This window comes from Phalacrocorax aristotelis, chromosome 2 (genome assembly GCF_949628215.1).
Source record: "Phalacrocorax aristotelis chromosome 2, bGulAri2.1, whole genome shotgun sequence".
Taxonomy (NCBI): domain Eukaryota; kingdom Metazoa; phylum Chordata; class Aves; order Suliformes; family Phalacrocoracidae; genus Phalacrocorax; species Phalacrocorax aristotelis.
In genome coordinates this window covers 1,318,407-1,344,630 of record NC_134277.1, presented here as the reverse complement: position 1 = coordinate 1,344,630, position 26,224 = coordinate 1,318,407, and the positions used below count along the sequence as shown (strand labels likewise).

The window sequence follows — 26,224 nt, the reverse complement described above, 5'->3', positions numbered from 1 at the left end:
GAAACCCAGCACCGGGCTGAGGCCGGGCCAGGGCCGGTGTGGGGGCATCACTGTGCACCGCGCGGCAGAGCGGGGGCGGAGGATGAGGGGCAGACAAGGGTGCAGGTGGGGAGGGCTGGACCAGGACGGGTTCCATGGTACTGGCACGTGCACCTGGCACGGAGAGATGCATTACAGGGCTGGTGGAGGGGCTGTGGCCACCGTCTGCAGCCACCAGTGTGGCAGCCCTCTGCCATGGGAGCAGCACAGAGAGGATGCAACTGAGGTCTGGAGGGGGCTGCTGAGGGGTACCTGTGGCAGGTGGGGTGCTGGGGGGGGTGAGTGGGGTGGCTTGGCAACGCCCTTCCTTACACCACCACCACTCAGGCTTGGGGACCCAGAGCCGTGCCCGCTCCCAGTGCGGTGCCAAGCCTGGAGCCAGGCACAACAAGGGAGGATGACGGAGCCCCAAACCATCACTTGTGGTGTGGCCTTGGGTGCAGCCAGCGGACAGCTGGCAGCAGTGGGACCTTGCTCTGCCAAAAGCTGGGGGAAGCATGTGGGGTCAGGGATGGTATCCCCTCACTGCCTGTCACGGAGGCCTTCTACACCTTGGGACCAGATAACCCCCAGTCTTCTGCAGCCATCTTTTTGCCACAGCAAACCAGCCGGGGCCTTGCTTGCCAAGACAGCCCACTATCCCTTGTCCATCTCTGCCTCTCCCCCCCACCTCACCAGCTTCAAACTCACTCTGCTGTGCACAGGGACCAGCCAGCCCTAGCACTTCTGACCCAGTACGTCCCTGGCCCAGAGCACCCCTCTGCTGTGCCCAGCTCTGATCCCACCAGAGCCAGGCATCCTTCTGGGGCTGTGTCCTGGCATTGTCCCACAGTGCCTGGGGCTGACACATCTCCCCATCCCTACACTCTGCCATGTCCACCATGGGGCCCAGTTCAGTGCAGGACTGCTGTTACCAGCACCTGAGGTGGAGGAGAGTGGGCTGAATGTTTGTCAGTCCAGGATGGAAATACACTGGACCCTGCAGTGTGGACAAGAAGCAGCCCAAAAGCTGCACTGGAGGCCCAAAAGGCTGCACACAGAAAAGCTGGGCTGCAGGAGGTGGGTTGCTTTATTGGCCTTTATCTCCTTGGCAGCAGGTAACACACACAGGGCAACTCATGGCAAAGAAACAGTATATACAGAGTGTCCATATAAATATTTCCAATGTACATTTTATACACAAGTAACAGAGACATTCCACAGCAGCGTCCAAAGCCTTGGGGTTCCAGCGCTCAGCTGCAGGCTCAGCCCAAAACCAAAGGGAGACGCTCATCTCTCTCCTCTTGCTCAGCCGGAGACCAGCCCCGCCTGGGCAGCAGCAGGAGCCAGTGGGGATGACCTGATGGAGACACTGCATATGGCTTTGGGGCTTGAACCTGGAAGGACAGTGACTCTACAGACAGACAGACACAGCTGGGGATCCCAGGGTGACCATCCTCTTCCCCCTCTAGGTCACCAGGGAGGCTGGAGGGACCTTTGTCCAGGGGCTGCGTGGGAGAGACGCTCCCTTTGCATCAGCACGTGGGGAGCGGTACCAGTGCAGGGCTCTCCCTGCACTGGCCAGAAGCAGAGAGGAGCACAGGGGTGCAGTGGAGAAGCATGCACCTCCTGCTGCCCCCCACCTCCCACTGCACCAGGGGAGCACAGTGAGGCCGACATGGGAGGGAGGGAAGGAGGGATGTGCCCGAACTGCCCTATTGTTTGGGAGAGTGGGTGCAGCAATTGCCCTCCCCAGTACTGGCTGTGTAGGGGATGGCCACACACCAGAGCTGCCTCCAACCCCTGTATTATCTATATGTGTGGTGGTGGGGGTGGCACAGAGAAACTGCCACTCCTCCCCTGTACCGGTCAAGAGAACTGGGTGTACGGGAGCCCCCCCACCCCAGTGACTATGGGGGAGCCCCTTTGCAAGCTGACAGCGCTGGGTCTGCACAGCCCCGTGCTCCAGCTGCATGGGGAGAGTCCACAGCAACCGGCGCAGGAGTAGGCTGCTGGCTCGCTGGCCTCCTCTCAGCCGGAACAGGGGACCTGGTGGGGGGTGGTAAGCACAGTGGTTGGCCCAGCTGTGCTGCTCTCAGACCCACTCCTGTGGCCCTGGTCCCCTGGCAAGGCTGGAAGGTGGCTGTGTGGTGAGCAGAGGGCCCGTGAGGAGCTAGACAGCGCTGGGGCTGGAGCCAAGCTCAGCTGGCACCACGTTACAGGCGTTGTTGTTGGCGTTGGTGTTGCGGCGAGGCAGGCTGGGGGTCAGTGTGGTGACAGCACTATCGCTGGGGCATCCATGCTGCAGCAGGATGTCGATGCACTCCTGGCTGCCGGCTCGCCGGGCATAGGCCAGCGGGGTCAGGCCCCGAGCATCCCGGCTCTTCACATCCACCCCGTACTGTGCAGGAGAGAAAGCAGCTGGTCAGTGGCACCCCGGTGACATCAGGCCCATGGGCACGGGGCTGGCGCAGCAATAGCACCAGCAGAGGCAGAGGGCTCTGTGGCACTGGGGAGGCAGGGAGAGGGAGATGGGAGTGTGGGCAGGGCAGCACCAGTGGGCATGTGGGGGAACCCAAGGGAGGGGGATGTATGAGGGGTGTCTCAAGACATGGGAGTGGGGAGGTTTGTACAGGAGACCTGTAGCAGGGAAGCACCAGGGCAGGGCCAGAAGCACCATGGTGGTGGCTGTGGAGTCCTGCCTTACCCAGATGAGCAGCTGTGTGAAGACGACATTCGCCATGGCGCAGGAGAGATGCAGTGCCGTGCGCCCGTCTCCATCCCCGTAGGTCTCATTCACTTCCTCCTTGGTGCCATGGGCCAGGAGCGTCACCACGAGGCGCAGGTCATCCTCTACCACAGCCCGCAGCAGCTGCTGTCCCAGCGGGATGTCCGACTGGGGCAGTGGAGCCAGGAAGAGCTTCTGCTCATACTTGGCCCGGATCCAGCGCTCCTTCTCCTCCCTGCCAGATGTGACAATGTCACAGGTGGGCCACCCTGCCTGGGCCCCATGTGCAAAGGGGCAAGTGTACCAGCGCTGTCACCCTGAATGCACTCCGTGTTAGCAGCATGTGCTTGTCACACACAGGCACCCCTTGCAGACCCTGTGCTGCAGACACCTCCCCACTGTGCCCCCCACGCACATGGCTGTCACTAGGGCTCTGTCACACTGCTCCGGACGCGTTTGTCTCACTGCACCTTCTTATACCTCCCTATGTACACTGTGCACTTACGTCCATGCACGTGCAGCAGCAGCGTCCCACACCCAGACCCCACACGTTACTGTGCAAAGGGATGCCCGCATATCCATGCTAGTGCCCCTGCACACTATCCTGCATGTCCGTTATGTGGCACTGTGGGGACCGTCTCTGTCCCGTGCTTGTGTGTGGGCCATGGCCAGCGGCAAGAAAAGGTTAGCTGCTGCACACGACAGCCCGGTGCCACGGGAGGCACGTTATCACTGCTACCGTCTCGCCTGGTGCAAACAAAGGCTGCGGCAGCGTCCGTCCCGCCTGGGGCTGCGGGGCCAGGCGGATCGATGCGTGCTGTGCCGCTGCTATCTGCTGCCATTCTATCCATCTGCATCTGGCGGGTGGCCATCAATGCCCCGCGCGGAGCATGCTCACTCCTGCCGCCCCCTGACCCGCTCTTATCCGTTGATAAGCTGCAGAATGGGCTCTTGTTGGGATGAGTGACAGGAGAGTCGCTCGATAGGGACAGACAAGGGCCTGAAAGGGACGCACCCTTGAGACCCGAACGACGCTGCCAAGCCGTCTCTGTTAACCCCTTCTGCTTTGCAGACAGCCACAGCTCCAGCAGCCGCCACACGGCCATGGACAGCCAAGAAGCCCTGCTGGCCCACCAGGACAGTGGGAAAGGGCCTCCAGTGCCTAAAGAGCAGGCAGGACCCTGGACACTGGAGTACCTTGAGGATTCCTGCCCACCTCTCTGGCTGGCTGTTCCCAACCTCCTGAGGTGCCCTCAAGCCTCCTGGTGTGCTTGTCTGAGAACCATCTCTGCAGTCCCCCATCTCCCTTACCGACTGCTCTCAGGGGTGGGCTTGGGATAGCCTTCCACGGCTCCTTCCCAGACAGTGTTGGCCAGGGCATTGCCAATGGCCGTCATGACCATGAGAAGCTCATTAGGCCAGTCGTCCAGGTCCAAGGAGCGCACACGGGACAGGTGGGTGCCCAGGTTGCGATGGATCCCGGAGCACTCGATGCACATGAGGGAGCCCAGGTTCAGACTTGCCCAGTCCGGATCTGAGGGCAGCAAGATCAGTGGGGGAGAGTTAGTACCAGCATGGACTCACCAGCCTGTCTCCTATGGTCCAAGAGACCCATATTTGCAGGCACCTCCCCACCAGATCCCTTCCAAGTCCAGTGCCCCAGCAGCACAGAGAGGCAAGGACTCCAGGTTGGTCAGAAAGGGGTCACGGACCAGCGTGGCAGGTGGGTCAGCCCCCCCCCCATCCCTGAAGAACGGGTCCACAGAGCGCCCACAGAGGATGAGAGCGCCCCACAGAGTAGGTCCCTTGGGAACAAGAGAGGAGGTGGCTGGGGTGGAGGTCCCCTGCTCTCCCTGGGTGAGCGGCCCCATCTCCCAGTACAGCATTTCTTACTTGGTGCATCACAGTCCACGCAGAAGCTGTTCCCACGTGCAGTGCGGACTGCCTGCATGGCCTGTGCATCGCTCTGACTGCCCAGCCGAGCCTGAAACAAAATGCACGGGAACCCTGTTTACTCAAGGCCAACTGCCATGCCACGCGTCCTCTCATCACCACCTCCAGAGCCCACCAGGGAGCCGCCAGCACCTCACTCCAGCCGGCACCCCACAGGCTTTGCTGCAGGAGGGGTGTCCAGCGTAGGGGCTCAGAGAACAGGGTCCAGAGGGAAGACTGATTTGTAGCCGGGTGTGTGCCAGGGGAGGAAAAAGGCAGAGCTGTCCAAGGAGGGAGTGGCAGCACAGAATCCAACCCTGGTGGGATGCGGAGAGCTCCATGGGGCTGGAGCCAGGCTGGGGAGAGGAGAGGGAGCGCAGAGAGGTGACAGGAAACTCAGTGAGGAGCAGCACAGTCCCAGGGACGGGATTCAACCCTGACTGGGAGCAGAGGGATCAGTACGGGATCCAGCCTGGACAGAGAGGGAAGCCTGGGACAGGGACGGATGCAGCAAAGCAGATGCCAGAGAGGAGGGAACAAAGCAGAACTCAGCCAAGGCCTCCTACCTTATTTTTGCTGCTCTCACAGCCCTGCAGGCTGGCCAAGATCTGGCTCTCAATGGCCTGGACCCAAAGCTCTCGCTCCTCTGACGTTGAGGCCTCAAAGAGCCACGTCTGGCCCGTCAGGGACACGATAATGAACTCAAAAGGCTCATCTGGTTCTGGAAAAGAAAGGTATGCCATGACATGGGTCAGGGAAGGAGGGGGTCTGTTGGCCATACAGACAGAGCCCTGTAGGCCACCGCTGTCCACACATGGGCAGGATTGCTGGCAGCAGTGGTGCCCAGGAGACTGGGACAGGGAAGCACAGGCAGAGAGTGCCTGCAGGGAGGAACCAGAGCTCTGCGCCAGCTCACCCCTTCTGCTGCACGCAGAGCTCCCTGTGAGCCAGCTCCACTAGCATGGGCTTACCCTTCCTTCCGCACACGAATATCTGCAGCCTTGTTCCCCGACCATCCCAGGCTGGGAAACCCAGGAGGCTGTGGCACCCAACACCTGGAAGCTGCTTGCACCCTGCTCTCCATGCCCTGCGTGTCCCACCCTTGGAGAAAGCTCCTGACCTCCTGAGCAGTGGGATCAGCTTTTCTGCAGAGCTGGTGCCCCCGAGCAGCTCCACCACTCCCCAGGGGCCCACCGAACACTTGGTGCCTGCCAACGAGTGGCTTTAGAGGGAGAGCGCCCTGCACGCTGCACTGGGAGATGCGAGGAAGGCCCTTGCAGTGGGCTCAAAGGCAGCTCTTCACAGTCCTGTGCACTGAGAAGGGGCATCGCTGCCAGCTGAGGCGCACAGCAGAGCGGGGAGCCCACCTGGGACGCCCTCGGCACCTGGCTGCTCCACGGACCCACTCGCAGAGAGCAGGGCAGGAGCTATGAAGAGGGAAGAGCGATGCCATTCTTGGCTCTGTCACCTGTCAGTGCCCTGCTGGGCAGGCGGCCTCCGGCTCCCAAACCTGGGAAGCTGGTGGCCATGGGGGTACCTGAAAGCCGGCCAAGCAGCGCTGCTTCCATGAGGCACGTGTCAGCAGCAGGGAGGGCAGCTGGGACACGGGCAGGGCCAGGCAACCTGCTCCTCAGGCGCCTCAGCCACTCCTCTGCACAGCACCAGCATCTGTACCCCGCGAGCAACCCCAGAAGACAAAGCCTCAATATTAAAGCACTTCTCTGGCTGTGAAACACATGGGGACAAACTCCTGGCTTTCCATCTTCAGGGAAGATAGATTTGGTGAGCCCCAAGGGCTGCCCAGATGACCGGGCACTTAGAGGCGGGGTACAACTGGAACCGTTAGCATCCCTACAAATGCAGGCTGCCTGGTGGGTTTCCAGGGAGGCTGCCAGAGCACCTCTGCGCTGGATGGCAGAGCCCGCAGCTGAGAGACAGGGGACAGTAGAAGTGTGTGAAAGCACCTCAGGCCCCCTGGGCCTAAGAAAATGGCTCCAAAACAACCTAGAGCCTGCTGAAAAGCAAGGCTTAAAATATGGTCTCCCCCTCTGGCTACCACTTTGATTGCTGTAACGCCCGCCTAGTCCGGGCTGCTGGGGCTGGGCTCTGCCCCGCCAGCCCATGCCACAGGCTGTGCCCAGTGGGTGCACGGGCCTCAGATTCACATGGGGCGCCCCGTCTCAGCTTTGCACCCAAGCACCAGCATTTACCTTTTATTGCCAACTTCAGTAGTTAGTGCAGTAAATGACTTAACTAAGCGGGGCCTGAATGGAATGACTAATAAACGTTATGTCACAGCACACGCTTCAGCTCATAGCAAAATGATTTGTAATTACCTAATTAGCGTTATGCAAATAACACCCTCATCTCCATAATGTGCCTTCCCAGCTCTCTATTAAAAGCAGGGAGTCAACTGCACAGCTCCAGAGACAGCGAGGAGGCCAAGGGGCCCAGCCTGGCCCGCAGCAAGGCAGAGCCGTGCTGGCCTCCAGCCTGGCAGGGCCTGTGCCTGCCGAGGCAGGTGGGGGGAGTGAGCAGAGGAGGTCTGCAGAGGACCCTCTCCTCTGCCTGACCACCCCCACAAGCTGCGGCCAGAGCAATCTCGCACTGTGGAGGGAAGCAGCAGGAGGGCATTGGCTGAGGAACCTGCTGCAGCCCGCAGCACCCCAGCAGAGCAAATGAATGGGTGCAGAGGCCACCAGCCAGGTCCCACCAAGGGCATAGCCAACCTCAGCTGCCGCTCGGCCGCCTGGCACCAGCTGAGCAAGGCTGTGCCCACAAACATCCACAAAACGGGTGCAGCCACAGGAAGACTCCTTGAGGAAAGACATCTCTGATGGGCGCGGTGGGAGAGCACGGCCCTTCCTCTCTTGCAAGTGATCTTTCCAGGCTTTTGCTTCCTTTGGAGGCACCACCACCTGCATTAACAAGTACTGGGCACAGCACCCAACTCTCTCTTTCCATCCAGCTGCTTACCCCAGAACAACCTGAGGGTAAAATGCCACTCCTGCTACTGTGCCATGGTGGAGAGTGTCATGCTACTCACAGGCTCACGATCTTGCATTTCATGGGGGTTAAAAGCCTGTGTGACACCTGGTTGGAAAGATGCCTGCCCTTTGCCACTGCTGAGAGCGCTCCATGGTGTGTCCTGCACAGACCCCAGCAGCAGCCATGGTGGCTTGGAGAGTATCGGTGCTGATAAAATGGACTGGTGCAGGAGTGCAAGGCTTGGTCTCTGCACCAGCAGACTCTCCAGAGGATCGAATGACTCCAGGATGAAGAGCTCTCCAGGTGAAGTGCCAACTGGCTTGCCTTTCCCAGACAGAAAGGGGAGGCTGTTTCATTCATTTCACCCTAGAATCAGGTTGGGACTCCTCATCTGGGGAAAGGTGTCTACAGCTGCTGGGAATGAGAAGCTCTGTCGCATCAGGAGGACAATACTGCAGTCAGTCTTGCTGCTGGACTCTTCCCCTCTCTGTGATGCACTTGCCTAACCAGGACATCAGGCTTGCCCAGCACTTTGCCCTTTCCTCCAGCTCTCAGCCACAGAAGAGACCCCACAGTCCCTGCTCTGGGGAGCTCCCTGCAAGCAGTGTGCCTCCTGCCCTAAGGATGTTTGCTGTGGAGGCTCCAAGGACACCAAATGCCAGCTCAAAAACAAGAATCCTGAAAAATATGCAGCTGATAACTTCTGAATACTGGGAGAAGAAATAACCAGACAACATCCAGGCTAATAGCCACTGCCTCCTTAGCTAGTCCCATCCTCTTCTGAGCACTGTCATACCCTAGACACGGGCACAGAGTTCCCAACCACTGATGGCAGCCAGCAGTCAGGCGATAGAGGAACCTACTACCAGCACTCAGCTGGATCTCCCCAGCCCCTGTTCAGCTCCAGCCCGCTCATGGGCCAGCAGCTGCCCCCACCTCTTCCACTGTCTCAACCTGTTACTGGGATCTGCAGTCCAGGGACTTGAGTGCTCCAGCTGTTCTTAGAGACAGTTCTTTCTGCCTCTGCAGGAGGCTACAAGAGAGCAAGGATAAGGCCCCTGACAGCTGCAGAATCAATTGCTGCCCAGGGTGAAACATTAATAGCCAGGAAGGAGCGAATGGCATATTTTACTGGGGGGCAGTGACTGTCTAGGTGCTTGACGGAGAGTTTTCAGTTCCCAGATCTCAGATTGGGCAAAACTGCTGGAGCAGCGACCAACAAAGCCACTCCTGGGGCACCCCGATTTATCAGAACAGGCCCTGCTTTCCTTAAGTCTCTCCCATCCTTGGTCTGAGCTACCTGTGGCTGCTGACAGTGTGTTGCAGAGCCCAGGCCAGCTGCTTGGACCTGGGAAGTACTGGATACACTTGAAGCGCTCCCTGCTGCTGAGCTGCTTCTGCTGCCACTGAAAGAGCAGCAAGCAGGTCGGCACAGTCCCCGGGGCGCAGCAAGGATTCCTGCCACGGGTTCACACGACTCCATCATCCTTGTTCCTTTCTCTCACTTGCTCGGTATCTCCCCACCAAACATGCAGGCAGGAATCCCAGCCGAAGCCTTCATGTGCCAGTAAGCTTCCGAGCAGAGACCAGGCACCAAACGCCTGCCCTGCAATGCGTGCCTGCCCCAAGGCTCCCACGCAGGGCTCGCTGCTGCTCCTCTGAGGCATGGCCCCTCTGCCTCAGGTGCTGCGCTGGGGTGCGGGGTACCGCCTGTCTCCCAGGCCTCTGCTCAGGACACTCGCAGAGGAGGGGCGGGTGGGCTGCCCACACCTGACTATGGGCAAACAGTGACATTTCTGGGCCTCCAACCCCACTTGGACAGACTTTCCCATCACCACAGCTCAGGGGCATCCTGCAGCCCTGCGGCTGCCTGGTCCCAGCCCTGGCAGTGGTCCCAGTCAGACCACAGCCCCAGCACTGGCTTCACAAGCTGCAGGACCTCCATTCCCCTTCCTCCTTTGTGCCTCGCAGATTCCAGCTTTACTCCGAACAAAGGGCCTGTTGCTCTCAGCAGAGCCCGGGGAAGAGCTAACAAAGGACGACAGCTTTTCTTCCACACTAAGGCTTCTTTCGCAAGCAAAATCACTGCCTCTCCTTCCCTGCAGCAACACAGGACAGCACTGCAGGGCCAGACCTCTTTGGAGGCTCGAGCATGGTGTGGCTATGGCAGGAGAGTGGGGAGCTGCAGGATCACACCCTCAGATTTGCACACAGGGTTTGGCAGAGCTGGGAAGGGAACTGAGGACTCAGAGCAGCTTCAAATGGTGTGCAGACCCAGTTTCTTGGATGGTCTGGGATGAGTTTCTGGGCTCCCTGAGGGACCTGTACAAGTTGAATCAGACTCAAGTCATAGCTTTGGGAAAAGTATGGGGCTTTCTCAGGTTTTTCTGGGGAGAGGCACAGACTTCTGACGTGGCAGGGGCATTTCTGGACAGATGAGAGGGTAGCACAAAGCAGAGGACACAGGCAGAAGAATCAGACTACCTCTGTTGAAGCAGAGTTGGCAGAATGACCTACCTTGCACCACGCACAGGGCACGGGCTCCTTCCCCGTGGCCAGGGTACCCAGAGAGCCCCAGATCTTGCCAGCTCAGACTCGAGAGGGCTAAGGTTCTGGAGGAAGCCACTCCTGCAGGAGTGGGGAGCCCTTTCCAGCCGCCTCGGGGCAGAGGGGCTATCCCAGGGCCAGAAGGCAGACCCTATCTCCCTGGCCCAGTGGCTGCCTGCAGGCATGCTAGTGGGAGTCCATTATGCCAGCTCCATTAGAATTAGTGGGCAGTGGAAATGAATGTGCTTGTCTCTCTCTCTCTCTTGATGATTTTTTGATGATGTTTTAAAGACTGAGCTCTGTGAAGAGCTGCTGAGCAGAGTTCGGCGCGAGCCGGCTCTGCTAATGGGCGTTAACCCCATGACCCAGCTCCAACGCCGCCCCGCGATGAGTGCTCCAAATGAGAGCAAAATTAGCAAGGGCACCGCACGGTGGCCAGGATGGGGCAGGGCCGTGCGGCTCTCAGACCCGACCAGCAATTGAGTCACCAAGCCGAGTGGGCTTGAGGACTTCTGTAGCAACTGCAGTGAGGCGATCAGCCCTTGTGGAGTTACCCTTCACCAGCCTGCTGGGCTAGAGAGGGGGGAAGCCCAGCCCGCACTGCCAGCAAGCCAGCCTTGGGGGGTAAGCATCTCCTCAGGGCCAGCAGACGAGCACCTCAGGACTGCAAAGAAATGGGGAAACTGAGACATCCTGCATGCCCTGCCAGGAACCAGCACAAAGTGAAAGGAAGAGGGTAAGGGAAGAGCCCCACCAAGAAGCCAAGGTGGGACAGCACTCTCCTGCCCACAGGTGCCCCAGAGCTCAGATGCCCAGCAGACCAGTGGATCTGTCACTGTCCCCTGCAGACGCAGCAGGGGGTGTTGGGGAGGAGAAGCAGCACGGGGAGAAAGGGAAGCAGTGGTGTCCTGGGAGTGTTGCCCTTACAGCTCGTGCCAAGGCCGTTCTCTCTGCGCTCAGTGGGAGGAATCATAGAATCACAGAATGCCCTGAGCTGGAAGGGACCCACAAGGATCATTGAGTCCAGCTCCTGTCCCTGCACAGGACACCCCAAATTCACACCGTGTCTCTGAGGGCCTTGTCCAAGTGCTTCTGGAACATCGCCAGGCTGGTGCCGTGATGCCTCCCTGGGGAGCCTGTTCCAGGGCTCCACCACCCTCTGGGGGAAGAGCCTTCTCATAATGCCCAGCCTAACCCTCCCCTGGCACATCTCCCTGCCCTTCCCTCGGGCCCTGGCGTTGGTCACGAGAGAGAAGAGACCAGCCCTGCCCCTCCTCCTCCCCTTGGGAAGGAGCTGCAGAGCGCCATGAGGGCTGCCCTCGGCCTCCTCTGCTCCAGGCTGAACAACCCAAGGGACTTTAGCTGCTCCTCGTACAGTTTCTACATATGAGGAGCTAGGAAGCACAGTTAGGAAGCTAGGAAGCTGTGCTAGGAAGCACAGCTTTGAGCAGAAGTGGTACGCCTGGGTGGCTAAAAACACTTTAGCTTCAGCGTATGGCGGAGCATGGGGATCTGTCCTGCTCTGTGAAGGCTCAGACTACACACTGCATCAATGCAGAAGAGCCCAGCCCAGAGACCCCAATGCAGGGCCCTGGACGTGGGGTCAAGGGAGCGGCACTCCCCACCTCCTTCCCCACGGACACCCTGCTTCTCCCTGGGGTGCGGGATGAACACGCTGGACACCTTCAAGCGTCGTCTGGACAGGGTGCTGGGCCATCTTGTCTAGACTGTGCTCTTCCTAGAAAGGTTGGGCTGGATGATCCCTGAGGTCCCTCCCAACCTGGGATTCTGTGACGGTCTGATTCTGTGAAACTCCCGGCAAGTGTGCCTCCCCAGGGAGCTGCAGTGGGACAGGCTGGCCACATGACTCACGTGCCCAAGGTGCCCCACACAGGGTTGGGGCAGCACCCTCAGAGCACAAGCAGCGGTATGGGGTGTGCTGCTCCCCTGTCTCTCAGCAGCAGGACACAACACAGCTCTGCAGGGAGGACACAGAAGATGGAGCAATGCCCCTCTAGTCCCAGCAGGAGATACGGTGTGATGCTCCTCACCCGGCGCAGCAGGATTGTGCTTCTCCCAGCACTGAGGATGCAGGGCTGCAATGCTCTCCTCCCACAAGGCACTGGATAGAGCTCGCCCACATCAGCCCACAAGACACAGGCAGCCCTTCCCACCCCAGCAGGCTGGACAGGCAGGAGCTCGGCACGGGATGGGCAGGAGCACTTCCTTGCCAGCACACCAGGCGCTGAGCACCCTCCATGCCAGCTGGCTCCCCAGTGGGCTCCTCTGAGCAGACGGTGTGCAGCCCCTGCTCTGCATGCAGGGCAGTTTGGGATGCCTCCCTCTGCATCCCAGCAGGTCCAGGAAGGAGGAGCAGGATCCCGCTCAACACCAGCAAAACCAGAAGCAGAGCTCACACTGAGCCATGCTCTGCTCCTGAGGCAGATTATCCTTTCACCTCCACCCTCCCCCGGCTCCCAGTCACATCCAGCCTCTCCTTTCACAGTGCCCTTCTCCTGCTCCCATCCTTTCTCCCACTTTGAGCTGGTGTAGCAGAGGTGCCTCTGGATGCCCTGGCAAGTGGGTGGTCACACAGGGAGGGGACGGGGAGACACTTCCAGTGCGTGGGGCGCATGGCAGAGAACCAAGGGCTAGTTCTGCCCTTGGTGTGGGGAGTCCCTGGCCCACAGCTCCACTCTCTTGCTGCCAAGCCTGTGAAGAGTGTCCAGGAGCAGGGCAGCCAGCAGCCTCGGGATGCTTGTTTGCAAGCTGCCACTGTACCACATCATTATGAGGTGTTTGGGATATCAACAAATTAGCAGGCGTCTGGGAAGAGAAGGATGCAGCACCATTCGTAAATGTCAGCTCGCTGCCTCCTCATTTTGCAGATCATTAAACCCAATATTCCTAACCTGTATTAGTGCAACAGGGACAGGCCCCCTCCACAGCGACGAGCCGCCAGGAGAGCTGCAGCAAGAACATTGCTATGGAGACCCCACAGCGCCTTCTGTCCCAGTGCCCCCAGACCCCAGAGCGCCCCAAGCTGAGCCGGCACATTCCCACCGCCCCCGTGCTGCCTGCGCTGCCCACGGGGGCACGCTGGGCCGGGGGCGGCAGGGCTGGGGAGGGCTCCGTCAGCGACACCAGCAGATGTGGGCACACTCAGCTGTACAACAGAGAGCATGCTGTGGGGCACCAGACGTGTGTGCACGCTCATGTGGGGAAGGACAGCAAAGGTGGTTGAGCCTGCGTGTCAGGAAGGCGCTCCTGAGGGACACTGCAGGGTACACTGGGACGTGCAGAGGGGGTCATCGCAAGCGACCAGGACTGTCCTTTCTGTGTATCTGGGGGAGAGGGGAGGGTGCCACATGGGGTGCAGTGGGTGCACAAAGCGCAGTGGGGCTGGGAGGCAGAAGAATGGCCATGCAGGGTGCGTGAATGCACCGGCGGTGGGGGATCACGCTGCGGGCACAGGAGGGAGGGCACGGACAGCGCAGGCTTCGTGGTGCTTGTGGAGGCTTGCCGCAAGACACACCAGTGGGGTTATGGATGTGCACACAAGGGTCTCAGAGGGGCAACACGGAGCTCTACAAGCCCCCCCAAGGAACCACAGAACGAGGCGGGTGTGGAGCTGATGGAGTCAGGGCGTCAGCCATGGCGCGGTGATGCCCAGGCACAGGCTGCTTTCCTCCCGCCAGCATGGAGCAGGGAGCTCGCGGGGTCTGTAATGAGCAGGAGTGACTTGTTAGCACTGAATTAAGAGGCTTGGCGGAAGGGAGTGCACGGGTGACACAAGCTGCGTGGGGCAGGCAGGAGCTGAGCAATAGCAGCTGGAATCCCCAGCAATCTGGTAAGCGCAGCTCAGCCCTGCACTCCCAGCTCGCCAAGATCGGCCTCTGACAGTCCCTGACAGTTGGTATTAATCACGCACATCGCCCCAACACAACTCTTTACTGGCCATCAATTTCCCGTGGGTTTTAAAACTAAAAAACAAAGACAAAACCGCGTCGTTTGGCCGCCACTGAGAAGCACATTAAGGGGCTGTCAGCTTCTCGCCATGCACCCTGCATCACTCTTTAAGCACATGAGAAGTTCATTATCCCCGGAGCTCTGGCAGCCATAGGGATGCTGGCGCAGGGAGCGTCGCGAAGGTGCTCCTGCCATCAGACATGCCTGCTGGCTCCCCGGTGCCCTCATGGCTGATTGAAACAGGAGCCAGAGGTCCCGAGCATGGAGGAGGCACAGCTGCAGTGGGGGCTCTGGGCTTTTCTGCAGCAGGATGGGGCACTCCTGGTCACAGTACTTGGCTGGGCTTTGATCCTGAGCAGACTTTCCTGATGGTCCCTGCAGACTGAGGCTGCAACCCCCTCTGCAGTGACGAGCTCTTCCCCAGGGCTGCTGCAACTTCCCCTGACAGCCTGACACCACGTTTGCCAGCCTGTGGGTGCTCCCTGACAGCCTGAGCCACAGTCTTCGGTTTGGTGACATCCCCGGCAGCCCAATACCACGCTTGCCATAGTTTGCTGATGCTCCCTAGCAACCTGACACTGCGCTCTCTTTAACATGCGACCATGTAAAAAAGCAACAGCTCGTTTGATTTATGATACTTCAGAACAACTAAGATTCAATTGCTCTGCACGTCCCTGGCTCTGATTACCTCCTAAATGAGATAAACTGATGGCAATTTATCCCCAGACCTCACCAACTTTCCCAGGATGCTAACCTGAGACGCTCGTGCCCTGCACACGCAGGCGTCAGGCTGGGCGCATCCGAAGGCAGCCTGGCCGCAGACCAAGTTGTCTGCTCCTCTGCACTCCCCTGCTGCTGCTTGTGCCTGCGAGATGCCGCAATGGAGAGCTGAGCCTGACACTGTGCCTGGTCCAACACGGATGCTGAGGTCTCCTGGCGGGAAGCTCTGGGGGGTCCTGGCAGCGGTGCTCCCCGCACCGGCACAGCCACGCGGGCATGAGCCCAAGGAGAGCACAGCTGGTTGCTGGGCTGCCCCCGCACTCCTCCCAAGATGGTGAACGCTCCACAGCGGGATGAGCACCACAAGGAATGGCAGCTCTACCACTGAGCACAGCAGCCCTGCTCTCTGCACAACGATTTTTACACTTTCACCATGTTGACTATGCAAAAGCAAAAATCTCAGATTATCCCGCTGTGAAAAAAAACAATGCTGTAACTGTTCAAAAGCAGCTAAAAAAGATTCAAGGAAGAATCAGACATACTTATGGACACCAGTCCATGACATAAGTCATCAGTCATGTCCCTGATGTGGGGCAATGCTCAGCCCTGGGTTCACAGCTGGAACCAATCTCTGACCATTAAGGCATCAGGATGGGACCTCACATAGAGGCTCATTATCTCTTGCTTGCTTGCTGCCAGTTCCCACCTCTAATGCAGGCTGCCAGGCAGGGCAGAGACCTGGGTGTGACTCCAGTCTAGCGCTTGCCCTGAGTGCCTAGGAAGCAGACAACTCAAGCATCAGTCCCAGAGTCACTCCTCCGCATCTGCCTTGGGCTGCCTGGTCCTGGTGATGAGCCACCGCGGCACCCTGCGCTGCATCAGCTCTGAGGAGCAGTCCTAGTGCCGGGGGCAGGAGAGAGGCAAAACGAGTTGCCCGAGGAAGGTGCCACAGGCAGGGAGACCCAGTGCCAATCAGATGTACGGCCGGCAGGGGATCGTCTGCCTGAAAAGGAGCGTGTGATTCAGCTCCACAATTTGTACTAAGCACAGGGATGTACAAGGACCCTTTCCAGAGAGAGATGTCCCCCTCTCCCCAAAATGGGGACACAGCTGTTTGCTGCTGAAACATCGGACTGGCTACAACAGGACCAAGCTGTGAACCTCTAGGTGTGTGCTGCCCCACAGAGCAGCAGTGGCTGGCTCCTGCAGACATGGAGCATGGTGCTGCTGGCATGGGTGCTGCCCGTATACCCTCCGGACCTGCAGCATGCACAGCCGGGCCTCCCCAGGAGGTGCTGCTGCAGGGAGACCGCGAGGATGACAGAACTCACGGCCCAGCCTTTGGAAGCTCCATTTTGCAACTGGATCGGTTTTCTAATACAGTAGATTACATAAAAAATAAATACGAGGTAAGTTTTTGAAAAGCCAGCCGAAAAGCCAGAAACCCCACCGTACAATACCCCATGTGGAAAAGACATTCTGACCCAGCGCGTGCCCGGGAGCAGCAGGCTCTTGTCGTCTCTGCCTGACAACAGCATCGAACCAGTGGATACTGAACCCGTTTACGGCCTGAGGAAGGACACAGGGACTTGGAAAGACTGGATTCAAGCTGCAGACACAGAGGTCTGATTGCTCACGTGACTGCAGATCACAGGTGCCCCCTCTGCTCTGCCATGCCCCTCCTGCCTCTGCCGTGCTCTCCTAACTCCTCACAGTGGTCTGCTCGCTGCTCCCTTCCCACCACTGCACTGGAGCAGGCTAGGCAGCCCGCTGCACGTGCCCCAGCAGCGGCAGCACTGCGGATCACTGCGGGGGTATGTTTCCTGCTCCCGGTCCTGGTGCTGGCTTCCGGCAGCAGGAGGAGCAACTGCGTGCAAGGTCTGTGCAGTGACAAATGAAGTTTGGTATCTGACACTTCACCGGCAAATGAAGTTCCATGTTGATAAATGTGAAGTAATGCACATTGTAGGAAAAAATTACATTACTCCAACACCTGACAGGGCTCCAAATTACCTCTGTCAACCCAAGACAGGGCCTGGGTATCACTGCAGATAGCACAAGACCTCTGCCCAGCACACCACCATGGTCAAGGACCAGGGCAGGGAGTATCAGAAAATATTCTGATGCCCTCGTACACATCACGTGGCATCTCGTCATCACTACGTGCAGCCTCGGTCACGCTGCCTTCCAAGGATACTGCCAGACAGGGAAAGGCAGCAAGAGTGAGCATGTGTCTGAAAAAAACCTCCCTATGAAATGACAGGAAAACTGAGATGGCTCAAAGAATTGTGGACTGGGCATCCAAGGAGGAAGGTGACAATCTTCTGGTCTGCCCACCTGGATGCAGAGAGCGGGGAAGTCTGCTGGGGCCGGATCACACGTGTCTTGCAGAAAAGTAACTTATTTAATTTTAAGACTTTGAGCAGTGGTTAGTCCACATTACTGCTTCATAAAAGCGTTTGCACATTTGGTTACCTTTTCCACTAAGAAATTGTATTCAATTTTGTGTAACTTGAGATCCCAGCCTCTGCACCTTCTCATGCCCCTGCCAGCTATGCAGAACAGCCTTGCAGGACCAGCCTTCTTCCTCTATAAGCACTGAAAACATCAGTCCTTTGCTTCTCAGTCTTCATTCTGGTAAGCTGAATACCTTAATGTCCACATCATAAATACATTCATCAGACCAAGGTCAGTTTTGGGACCTTCTTTACAACTCTCTCCAGTATTTCCATGCTCCCTTGGAGTATTATTTACAGGATGGAACACAGTACTTTTGCACGTGCATTCTTAGTCTCACGTGTAGGTGCAAAGTCATTCTACTCTTTGGTATCCCAGTTTTCTAACATATAAAGAATACTCGTCTCTCTTTTTACCAAAGCTCTGGACTGAGAACTACAAAACAAAAGCTATTGTGGGAAGGGCGGTGATGTGTCTGAAGAGTCATCATACACACATAGCTACGAACACCAGTGGTTTAACCAAGTGCAAATACAGACAGTACTTCTTGCTTTCCAGGAGACATCCAGTGTATATGATAGACTCAAATGATGCTCAAGATGCCAGAATTAACCACTACAAAGGGGAATGCTTCCCTAAACTCAGTGGTTTTTCAGATGAAGATAACTACAACAGAAAAGACTGAACAAGAGAACTGCCGAACTCCTATGCGGATCATTACCACAACGCTTCTAAGAGAGAGAACTTAAGAGTTGTTCTGCCTTGGGAAACCTGGGCTGCTGGTCTACAGGCTGACCTGTGATTTACTGCAGGATGCCAGGACAGCCGCAGCATGCTTTGTAGGTACAGGCTAACAAATGTACAGGTTAAATTTTCTCGTTTGTTTTACAGTAGCCATTAGTTTCAAACACTTGTACGTAAACCCTCTCTCCCTGCCTTTAGCCATCTGAATAAAATCTTTATTTTGTTTTACTACAAAAGGTTATTGAGTGCTGTGGGACAGGATAATCTAGGATAAAGTCAAACCTTAAAGACTGAGGATCGCTTTTTCCACAGACACTAATCATAGAAGCAGGCTTTGCAGAACATGGTTGCCAAGCTAATCTCTACCTGGACAAATCTGGACGCCTTTTCACAGCAAGATGCACCTCCCTGTGCTTTGCAGGCTCCCTGCCAAGCTTTGGGTCCCTCTTCAGGAACCGCAGAGACACCAAAGTTTCTCAACAGAAAAACCATCAGCATTTTAGCACAGGCAAAGCGAAGGATACATATTCAACTGGTTTCCTGAAGTAAACTTTTCCAAAAGTTTGAGGCAGATGGCTGGCATAGGCCTCTTAAATGATGAAAGTCTGGCAAATTTAGAAGCCAACAGAAATAGGTTCTTTCTTGTGGTAGAAAGTGCCTGCACACCTTAAGTATAGTTAAGCACGCCTTAACTATGTGGTGTGCTCTCAGCTCTGCTAATACAGTTAGTAATTATTATTACCACTAACAGTATATGCTGTCATAGGCGTGATGGCAGTCCTGCTTCCACTGCAGGTGAGAAATGAAGGGCAGAGCAAGAGAGGCGGGTTGTTCCTTTCTGCCTAAGCACAAGCTGGCTTGAACAAGGAGCGCTCCAAGCCCCAGGTCCCCGACGAGCCCTGCAGGACTCCCGGGTGCCTGTGCTCTGAGCCGGTGGAGCTGCCCCCCAGGCAGCAGACCTTTCCTACCTTCTGCCGCCGTGCTGGGGCCATCAGGCCGAGTTGTCCCAGTGCTCTTTTTCCTGCGATGCTTCTTCCTGTTTGCATGTGGTGATGGAGGCGGCTCCAGCTTCGGGCTGGCAGCACTGGAAATGTTCGGGCTGGAGCTGAGAGAGTCGGCAGTACCATTAGCTGGGAACAAAGATAAAGAAAGTAATGTACAGCAAGACAGTGACAGTCTGCTCTTTCTAGAGACAACCAAGCGTGCTGGAGGCAGCCCCAGTGCTCTGCCTGGCTGAAAATGCACAGCCCCACGAGACAGGACAGCACCGATGCTCAGCCCCGTCGCACGGGGCAGCTCCCACACCCGCTCCGGCTCAGGCTGCCTCGGCAGGGTCACGCTGTACGGCTCTGCCCTGGGATTCATTCGGGACGATCACACAGAGACAGCGCTGGCATCTACGTGGCCGGGACAAGCAGAGCGGCATCGCTGGGGGCAGCCTGACATGCCAACCCCTCAGTGCACGTGCCTGTGCATACTGCCTTGCAGCAGCACCCTCACAGGGCAATGTGTGTGTTTTGGGAAGGGACAGTCCCAGGAGGTGCTTTCAGGCCCCCCAGGTGCCAATCCAGGTCCCAGGATCTGAACTGCTGCTGCAGAAGCATCGATCCCCCACGGCACCGCTCTGCCAAACGAGGTGACTGGGGTTGCCACACTTAGGAACTGAGCATGATGGTCTCAATAGGCTTCCGATACGGAGCTGAAGAAGCTGCATCCCCAGCAGCAACGCACCAAATTTATCCTCAATCATACTGTTCCTTACAATTAATAGCAGAATTAGAAACAATCAGGGAGCTGCCTAATTACTGTCAATTAGAGCGCGCTAATCAAGCTCCGATCACACACACACACGCTGCCGCTGCACTCACCATTAAATGTCAAATTTCATTAGAGACCAGCAACAAAATCAAAAGCCTGACATTCAATTTCAGCAGCACACACAGCGAAGGCTTCCAATCAGCATAAAAATGCAGACTCCGGGGAAGGCAAGGAGGCGCAGGAGCCCTCGCTGCACTGTTAACCCTCTCCGAAATACACTCCTGCCTCTCCGGTGTCCACCCACACACAGAGCATGTATGGCAGCTCCGCTCCCAGCCTGCTTCCATCCTGGGCAGCTTGCCGTCCTCTTTGTAACAACCCAGTGTCTCCCGTCAAGCCCCAGTCTCCAATTTCTACATTTCATGGCACCTGAAATTAAGGAAGCGATCACAGCATCTAACAAGGGCAGCACCCTCCAGCAGTGGGGACTGCCTATGACTTGGCAAGCCCTTCTCCCACTCCAGCCTAGCCTCTACTCTCCCTTTTCAGCCCGGTTCAGTCAGACTGGCTCTCTGGGGCTTGGTCTGTCTCTGCGCGGCAAGACAAACATCCAACAGCGGGACAGAGAGGGCTGCAGGCAGTGGCCAGGAGCTGCCCCATGCAGAGGTCCTGCGTGCAGCCTGTGCCCGCCTCGCAAGGCTGGGAGACGATGCGGTATCAGAGCTCTTCCTTCTCTGGTTTCTGCAACATTTGACATGCACTAGTAGGGTGTTTCTGCTGCTATTTATCCACAGGGAAATAGTTCACCCTTGACAATTAAGAGAGATAAATCTAATAAATTCAGACTCCATTTTTATAAATATAAATTACTGATACAGGACTATGCTTAGAGCAGATGTGAGGCACCTTCATCCCTCAGCCTGGATGTCTCAGGGGACCTGAACTTTCTCGTCTGAGGCTACACATGGTGCATTGAACCTACACTTGCTGCCCACCTGTTCACCAGGACACCCCCTGGGCCGAACCACGTACCGCTGGAATCCTGCCCCCCCCCTGGGCTCAGTGTGGGGGTTTGTTTCCTTCTGCAGCTCCTGCCAATGTGCCTTCAGGCTGTGGTGGGGCTGACACCTCCTGCTCTGCAGAGCAGAGATCGTCCATGTCCCCGTTCTTCTTACTGCCCAGCAGCTAAAGCCGAGGAGCTGGGGGCTTCCAGGGCCCGCAATGGGATGGGGATGGGACTGCAATGGGGCAGGGGCAGAACGTGAAACACACTCCCTCTACAAAATCAGGTATTGCTTGCTCTCCCCCTTTTTCCCCAGCAGGACAGAAGTGAGCTCTTCTGACCCACCCGAGGACTTCCAGGTCCCCGTCTCACCATGGGAACCCTTCCGCAGGCACACGTGGGGCCTCCTGGTTCCTCCCTCCAAACCAGCTGGCCTTATGGGGAGCCCTGGGTCCCCATGGGTGGGCCACAGAGGCCCTCCCATATAGGACAAACACAAAATGTGCTGGAGCATGTTTACGTGACCTGTACAGCCTGACTCACCCCTCTTCCATGTGCTCTCCAGGGCACAACCGTTGGAGACAGCCCATCCCTAGAAGCCGTGAGGGGAGCCTGCACCCTTTATTCTGCAAGTCTGCAGAAATATTCGCCAGCCCTGCCGTCTAGAGCTGGAGACACCGCAGAGAACAGACCTGGGCTGCGCAGGCACAGCTGGGGTTCAGGTGCGGGCGAGGCACACCTGCTTTGGCTTAGCTCACCCCTCAGCTGAGGGGCGGACATGCTCCTTGGCTTGGCCCGCCGTGCCGCATGGGCCGCGCCACCTGCCCCCGCCAAAAGCCCTCTCCCTCCTGACGCTGAGAGCCCACTTCTGCCAGCCGTGGCTGTGCAGGTACCAGCCCGGCGAGCCGCCAGCCCGGCGTGAGCACAGCCCAGGCCTGCTCCAGCCGACAGGGGCCCTGTCGGGAGCCCGGGGAGCTGCTCTCCACCCCTCTAGGGCCAGGGTTTTGCTCCAGGGCTCTGCCTGCCCCAGCCCTTCCTCAACAGCCCCAAGCAGCAATGGGAGACAGATGCTGGGAGGTACAAATCATTGCCCCTGCCAGCGCGGTGGCGACGGTGCCACGGGCTGTGACCTGGGCGAGGGACAGGGAGGCTGCTCCAGGAGGCCCCCAGGACAGCCAGGCTGGTCGCCCCTCGTACCCCGCAGACCCTTCAGCACAGCTGGCCCAGTGACATGTCTCTGGACCACTAACGCAGGGCAGGGCAAGGCAGGACTGACCCACAGGGCTCGGGGTCTGGCACAGTGCAGTGGGACCCAGGCAGAGCGGACAAGCAGCCATCACACAATTAACAGGGTCAACATTTTGCCCCTCCATGCCACAGGGAGAAGCAGCAGCACCTCAGCTCCTGTTAGTACCACTCTCCAGGTTACTTTGCATGAAAGAGGTAGAGTGCTTTGGGTGGCCACAAACGCAGCAGGCTCCTCCCATGGACAGGGAGCACAGGCCGGCTTGCTTTCGTGTGACACTCAGGCCAGAGCTAAGGCAAGCAAAACACACAGCGCGGCCACGCCGGGCCCCTGGGCTCTGCAGCAGGGCTGCTGGGAGGAGGATGAGACCTGCCATGACGGCCCCTGGGGCGGCTGCTCTCCAGAAGGGCTGTGACACAGAATTCACCTGTGCAAAGGCAATGTGTGTGCTGACCACAGCACTGCCTGCCTGCTCACCTCCACAGGCGCTTGTGGACCTCGCTGCTGCACGCACAGGGGCACGCTCGGCAGTCGGCACAGGAGGCTCCTGCTGCCTGCGTGCACGGCTCCTGTGGGCAGGGCAAGGCACCGCCGGCAGTGGTGGTACCCCTCTCCTGGCGTGGGGCGCCGGCCCTGCAGCACCCCAGCAGATGTGCCTGTGTCCAAAGCAGTGCGCAGAACGCTGTCCCCTCCCACAGCTCTCTTCCTCCGGCGCTGGGGGAGCAGGGGGCTGCCCTGCTGCACCCTGTGTCCGAGGCGAGGGGAGGGGGGGGCTGCCGGCACATTAATGCTCAGAGCTGCGCCCTTCCGCTCCCATCGCCTGCGCTGCCCCATCAGCAGTAACAGTCTGATTAATTCGCTTCCAGCAGGGAGCTGATGGGGCCAATGATGGAGCCGCTGCATCAGGCGCGCTGAAATTGATAGTTTTTCACAGTTACAAATGAGGAGCCTCCTCAGCTGCAAATGGCGCCCGCACAGTCGGACTCCGGTAATGATCATAAAGAGGCTCTCTTTAAACTGCGAAAGCCCCTGGGACCGAGCGGGGGGGCGGCTGCTGCGCTAATGAGAACTACAAGGGGCGAGCAGGCATGGAAATGGCTCCTCCACTCTTGATGTGCATTTAACTGCTTTTTTAGTGCGGCGGCAGAGCCAGGAACGAAGGAGTGATGAATGCAGCACAAAAGCATTTATTTTCCAATTCGGCAAAGTGGCTACGTTGGGAAATGTATGAATTATTTTAATTCACTCAACTGTCCTGAAACATCACAGAGAGCGAGTGAGCGTGGGGGGAGGGGGCAGGCTGCACTCAGTGTGTGCTCCAGAGACAGGAATTACTCCTATTCGTTCAACTGCCCCAAAATCTGGGAGCTGAGGGTGCCGACAAGGAGCAGAGATGGGGGAAAGCAACGGTTAGCCCTCGCACAGTGAGCCAAGCGGGGCAGGCAGAGGAGCGAGGTCAGAACAGTCCTGCCACAGAACAGCATCCCTTGGCTGGAGGGAGACCGCTTTACCATGCCCAGCAGAAGAGCTTCTCCCCCAGGTTTGGACACCGCCAGCTGACCCTCACAAAGGTGGACAGTCCCAGCAAGGCCCCAAAGGCTGTGTCCGACACCCGTGAGCAAACTCTGGGCTTGCAGCCACAGGGCAGAGCTCAGGACTGCCCCATCACCAATACAAGCCTCCCCACCCGCTGCAGCTGAGGGGAGCGGGGTCGGGAGTGCTACTTACAGGGGTTGGGGCAGCTGCCAGGGATAGCCACGGCTTCATTCCACTGGTCCGCGCTGGAGACGGAGTAGGAGCGCTGGTGCATGCCATCTGGCTTTGAGCTGAAGCCCACCAGGTTGATGCCGCTGATGGAGCGCTCTGAGTGCAGGGAGGTACTGCTGGTTGAGTGGGGAGCACCTGCAAGAGAGGCACGAATTTAGCACAGACCAACTGCTGCTCTGAAGCACGGTGGAAGAAGGAAAAGCTGTCCTGTGCCTGATGTGACATGCCCCCATGTGGCCCTGCATGAGGATAGGCTCTGTTTGGCTCTCCTCTCCCAAGGGATGCCAGTGAATCGCTGCCCAAAGGTGGTGATGAAAGAGCACTGCTCAGAACACACCACTTCTCAGAGGGACACCCAGCTTGATGTATTTCAGTGTAGCACCCTGGGATGCATAGCCGGCACACAGATTTCCTCTCCAGCCAGATTGTGCAGCTGGAGCTCATGGTCCGCTCACCATTTTCACTATAGCCTCAAGCACCTGGACAAATACAAACCCAGCCCATAGCCAGCGTGCTTATCCTCACTCCTTAACTTCATCCCTTGTGTGTCCCTAACAAGAAACCCAACCATGCTGCAGGCACTAGGAGTGAATGGAACATCGCATGGAGGATGTCAAAGGGACAAGTGGGGGAACAGATGTCTGTAAGGTGGGGATCGGGGGTGGAAGAGCCTCTTCCTGCTAGCTGGAAACCCCTTGAGCTGAGCCCAGACCTTGAACCCCCCAGGAAAGGTGCATTTTTGGGACTAGAGGCTGTCACAGAAGACAAGATCACTCAGAGATTCAAAATGGGTCAAGTATTTCTGGATTACAAGAATATCAAAAATTTCCAGAATAGTAAACAGAGAAGCTCTGACAGGGAGCAAAAATCTTGCTGTTCAAGGCTGCCGGCAATCTGTTAAGGATGATGATGCTGCCCTAGAGGGATTACCCTACACCTGCCCACTACAAGCACTTTCCTGTGCCTTCCCTTAGGGCATTCAGCTCCAGCCACTGTAGAACAAGTGCTCTGGGAGCCTGGGGATGAGCAAAAGGTCCCTTTCCCTACTCTGAAGCTACCTTTCCTCCTTCCACGCCCAGCGGCGCAGGTGCTGAGCTGGGACTCCCACACCAGCCTTTCTGGCCATGGATGAGGGCAGGGCCCATTGAATGGCTCCAGCTGCAGTGCATCCAGATGATGAGGTGCTCATCCACAGCCTGACCCATCTGCTTGCCCCAGGCCTGCCAGAACTGACCACTCTGCGGCCATGCAAGGAGCTGGGCTAGGGAAAACCGAGCAACTTCTTTCACAGGACTGGCATGTAAGTGGGACCCTTTCACAGAAGCAGGCTGGAGAGCAGAGACTTGCAGGAGCAGGTCCCCAGCTGGATCTGCTACAGCCAGGACAGCTCACCTGACTGTGTCCTCACTCTGTAAAACCAGCCTCATTTTGCTCTCACAGAATCCCGGCATGGCTGAGGCTGGAAGGGACCTCTGGAAGTTGACCTGTCCAACCCCTGCTCGAGCAGGATGACCCAGAGCCAGTTGCCTTGGACTCTGTCTGCACAGTTTTTGAGTGTCTCTAAGGAAGGAGACTGCATACCCTTGCTGGGCAACCTATTCCAGTGCTCAGCCACCCTCCACAAAGAGCAGAGCCCTGTAAAATCCCATGTGGAGCCCCAGATTTTGTAGATAAATTTACGTTTCTGCCCCTGCTGTTTCCACGAAAACCTAAGAAATGTGGTTTGAATGTCACTGGTGCCTGAGCGCTGCCTGAAGCTGCAGAGTGCCTGAAACAACAGCTCAAGAAACCCGAATTCCCCCCACTACAAGTTGATCCAAGGAGGGGTGATGTGGGCTATCAACCCTGCACCAGGTGTGCCTGCCATCCTTGAGCACCTTTCATTCATTGCCAGCACAGCAGGTGCCTCCCATCCTCCTTTTCCATGTACCCAGCCTGGACCCAAACTCCCCTTTCTCTGCTGCTCTGCATAGGGACTATCCGTAAGCCTTGCCTGCAGCCCCTGCCTGCCCTGGCCGTGCTGTCGCAGGGCTCGCAGGGCCACGGCGCCCTGCGGCCCCGAGCTGCCAGGACCTCAGCCCACGGGGCAGGAGCAGCAGAGCCGCTGGCTTGTCTGCCTCCAGCCTGGCTGCCGCACGCTCCCCCTCCCTCCCCTTGTTCAGCACCACAGAAACACGTGTAAAACCATGACACTGACTTTGCCTCTAATTAGCCCTTAATTTACAAGACACACTCGGAAGGGTAATTAGCTGGCGCTCCGCTCCTGACTGCCGCATCCATCTCCTCTCGCCTCCTCGTGGGAGGGAGCCTGCTGCCACTGGAGCAGGGACAACGCTGCTCTCCCGGG

General features: G+C 57.7%; 1 protein-coding gene across 2 annotated transcripts in view; it reads right to left on the bottom strand.

Annotated features, from left to right (window-relative positions):
• Window positions 1-1,090: 1,090 nt before the first annotated feature.
• The window catches only part of AGAP3 (ArfGAP with GTPase domain, ankyrin repeat and PH domain 3), a 153,564-nt gene continuing 128,430 nt past the window's right edge, over window positions 1,091-26,224 (bottom strand). For both annotated transcript variants that reach the window (XM_075082100.1, XM_075082099.1), the window contains exons 12-18: window positions 23,839-24,012; window positions 19,072-19,233; window positions 5,245-5,399; window positions 4,640-4,730; window positions 4,058-4,280; window positions 2,726-2,981; window positions 1,091-2,419 (exon numbers count right to left, since the gene is read on the bottom strand). In XM_075082100.1, coding sequence (XP_074938201.1) covers window positions 2,192-2,419; window positions 2,726-2,981; window positions 4,058-4,280; window positions 4,640-4,730; window positions 5,245-5,399; window positions 19,072-19,233; window positions 23,839-24,012 — 1,289 coding nt within the window. In that variant the 3' untranslated portion in view covers window positions 1,091-2,191. The remainder of the gene's footprint in view (window positions 2,420-2,725; window positions 2,982-4,057; window positions 4,281-4,639; window positions 4,731-5,244; window positions 5,400-19,071; window positions 19,234-23,838; window positions 24,013-26,224) is intronic.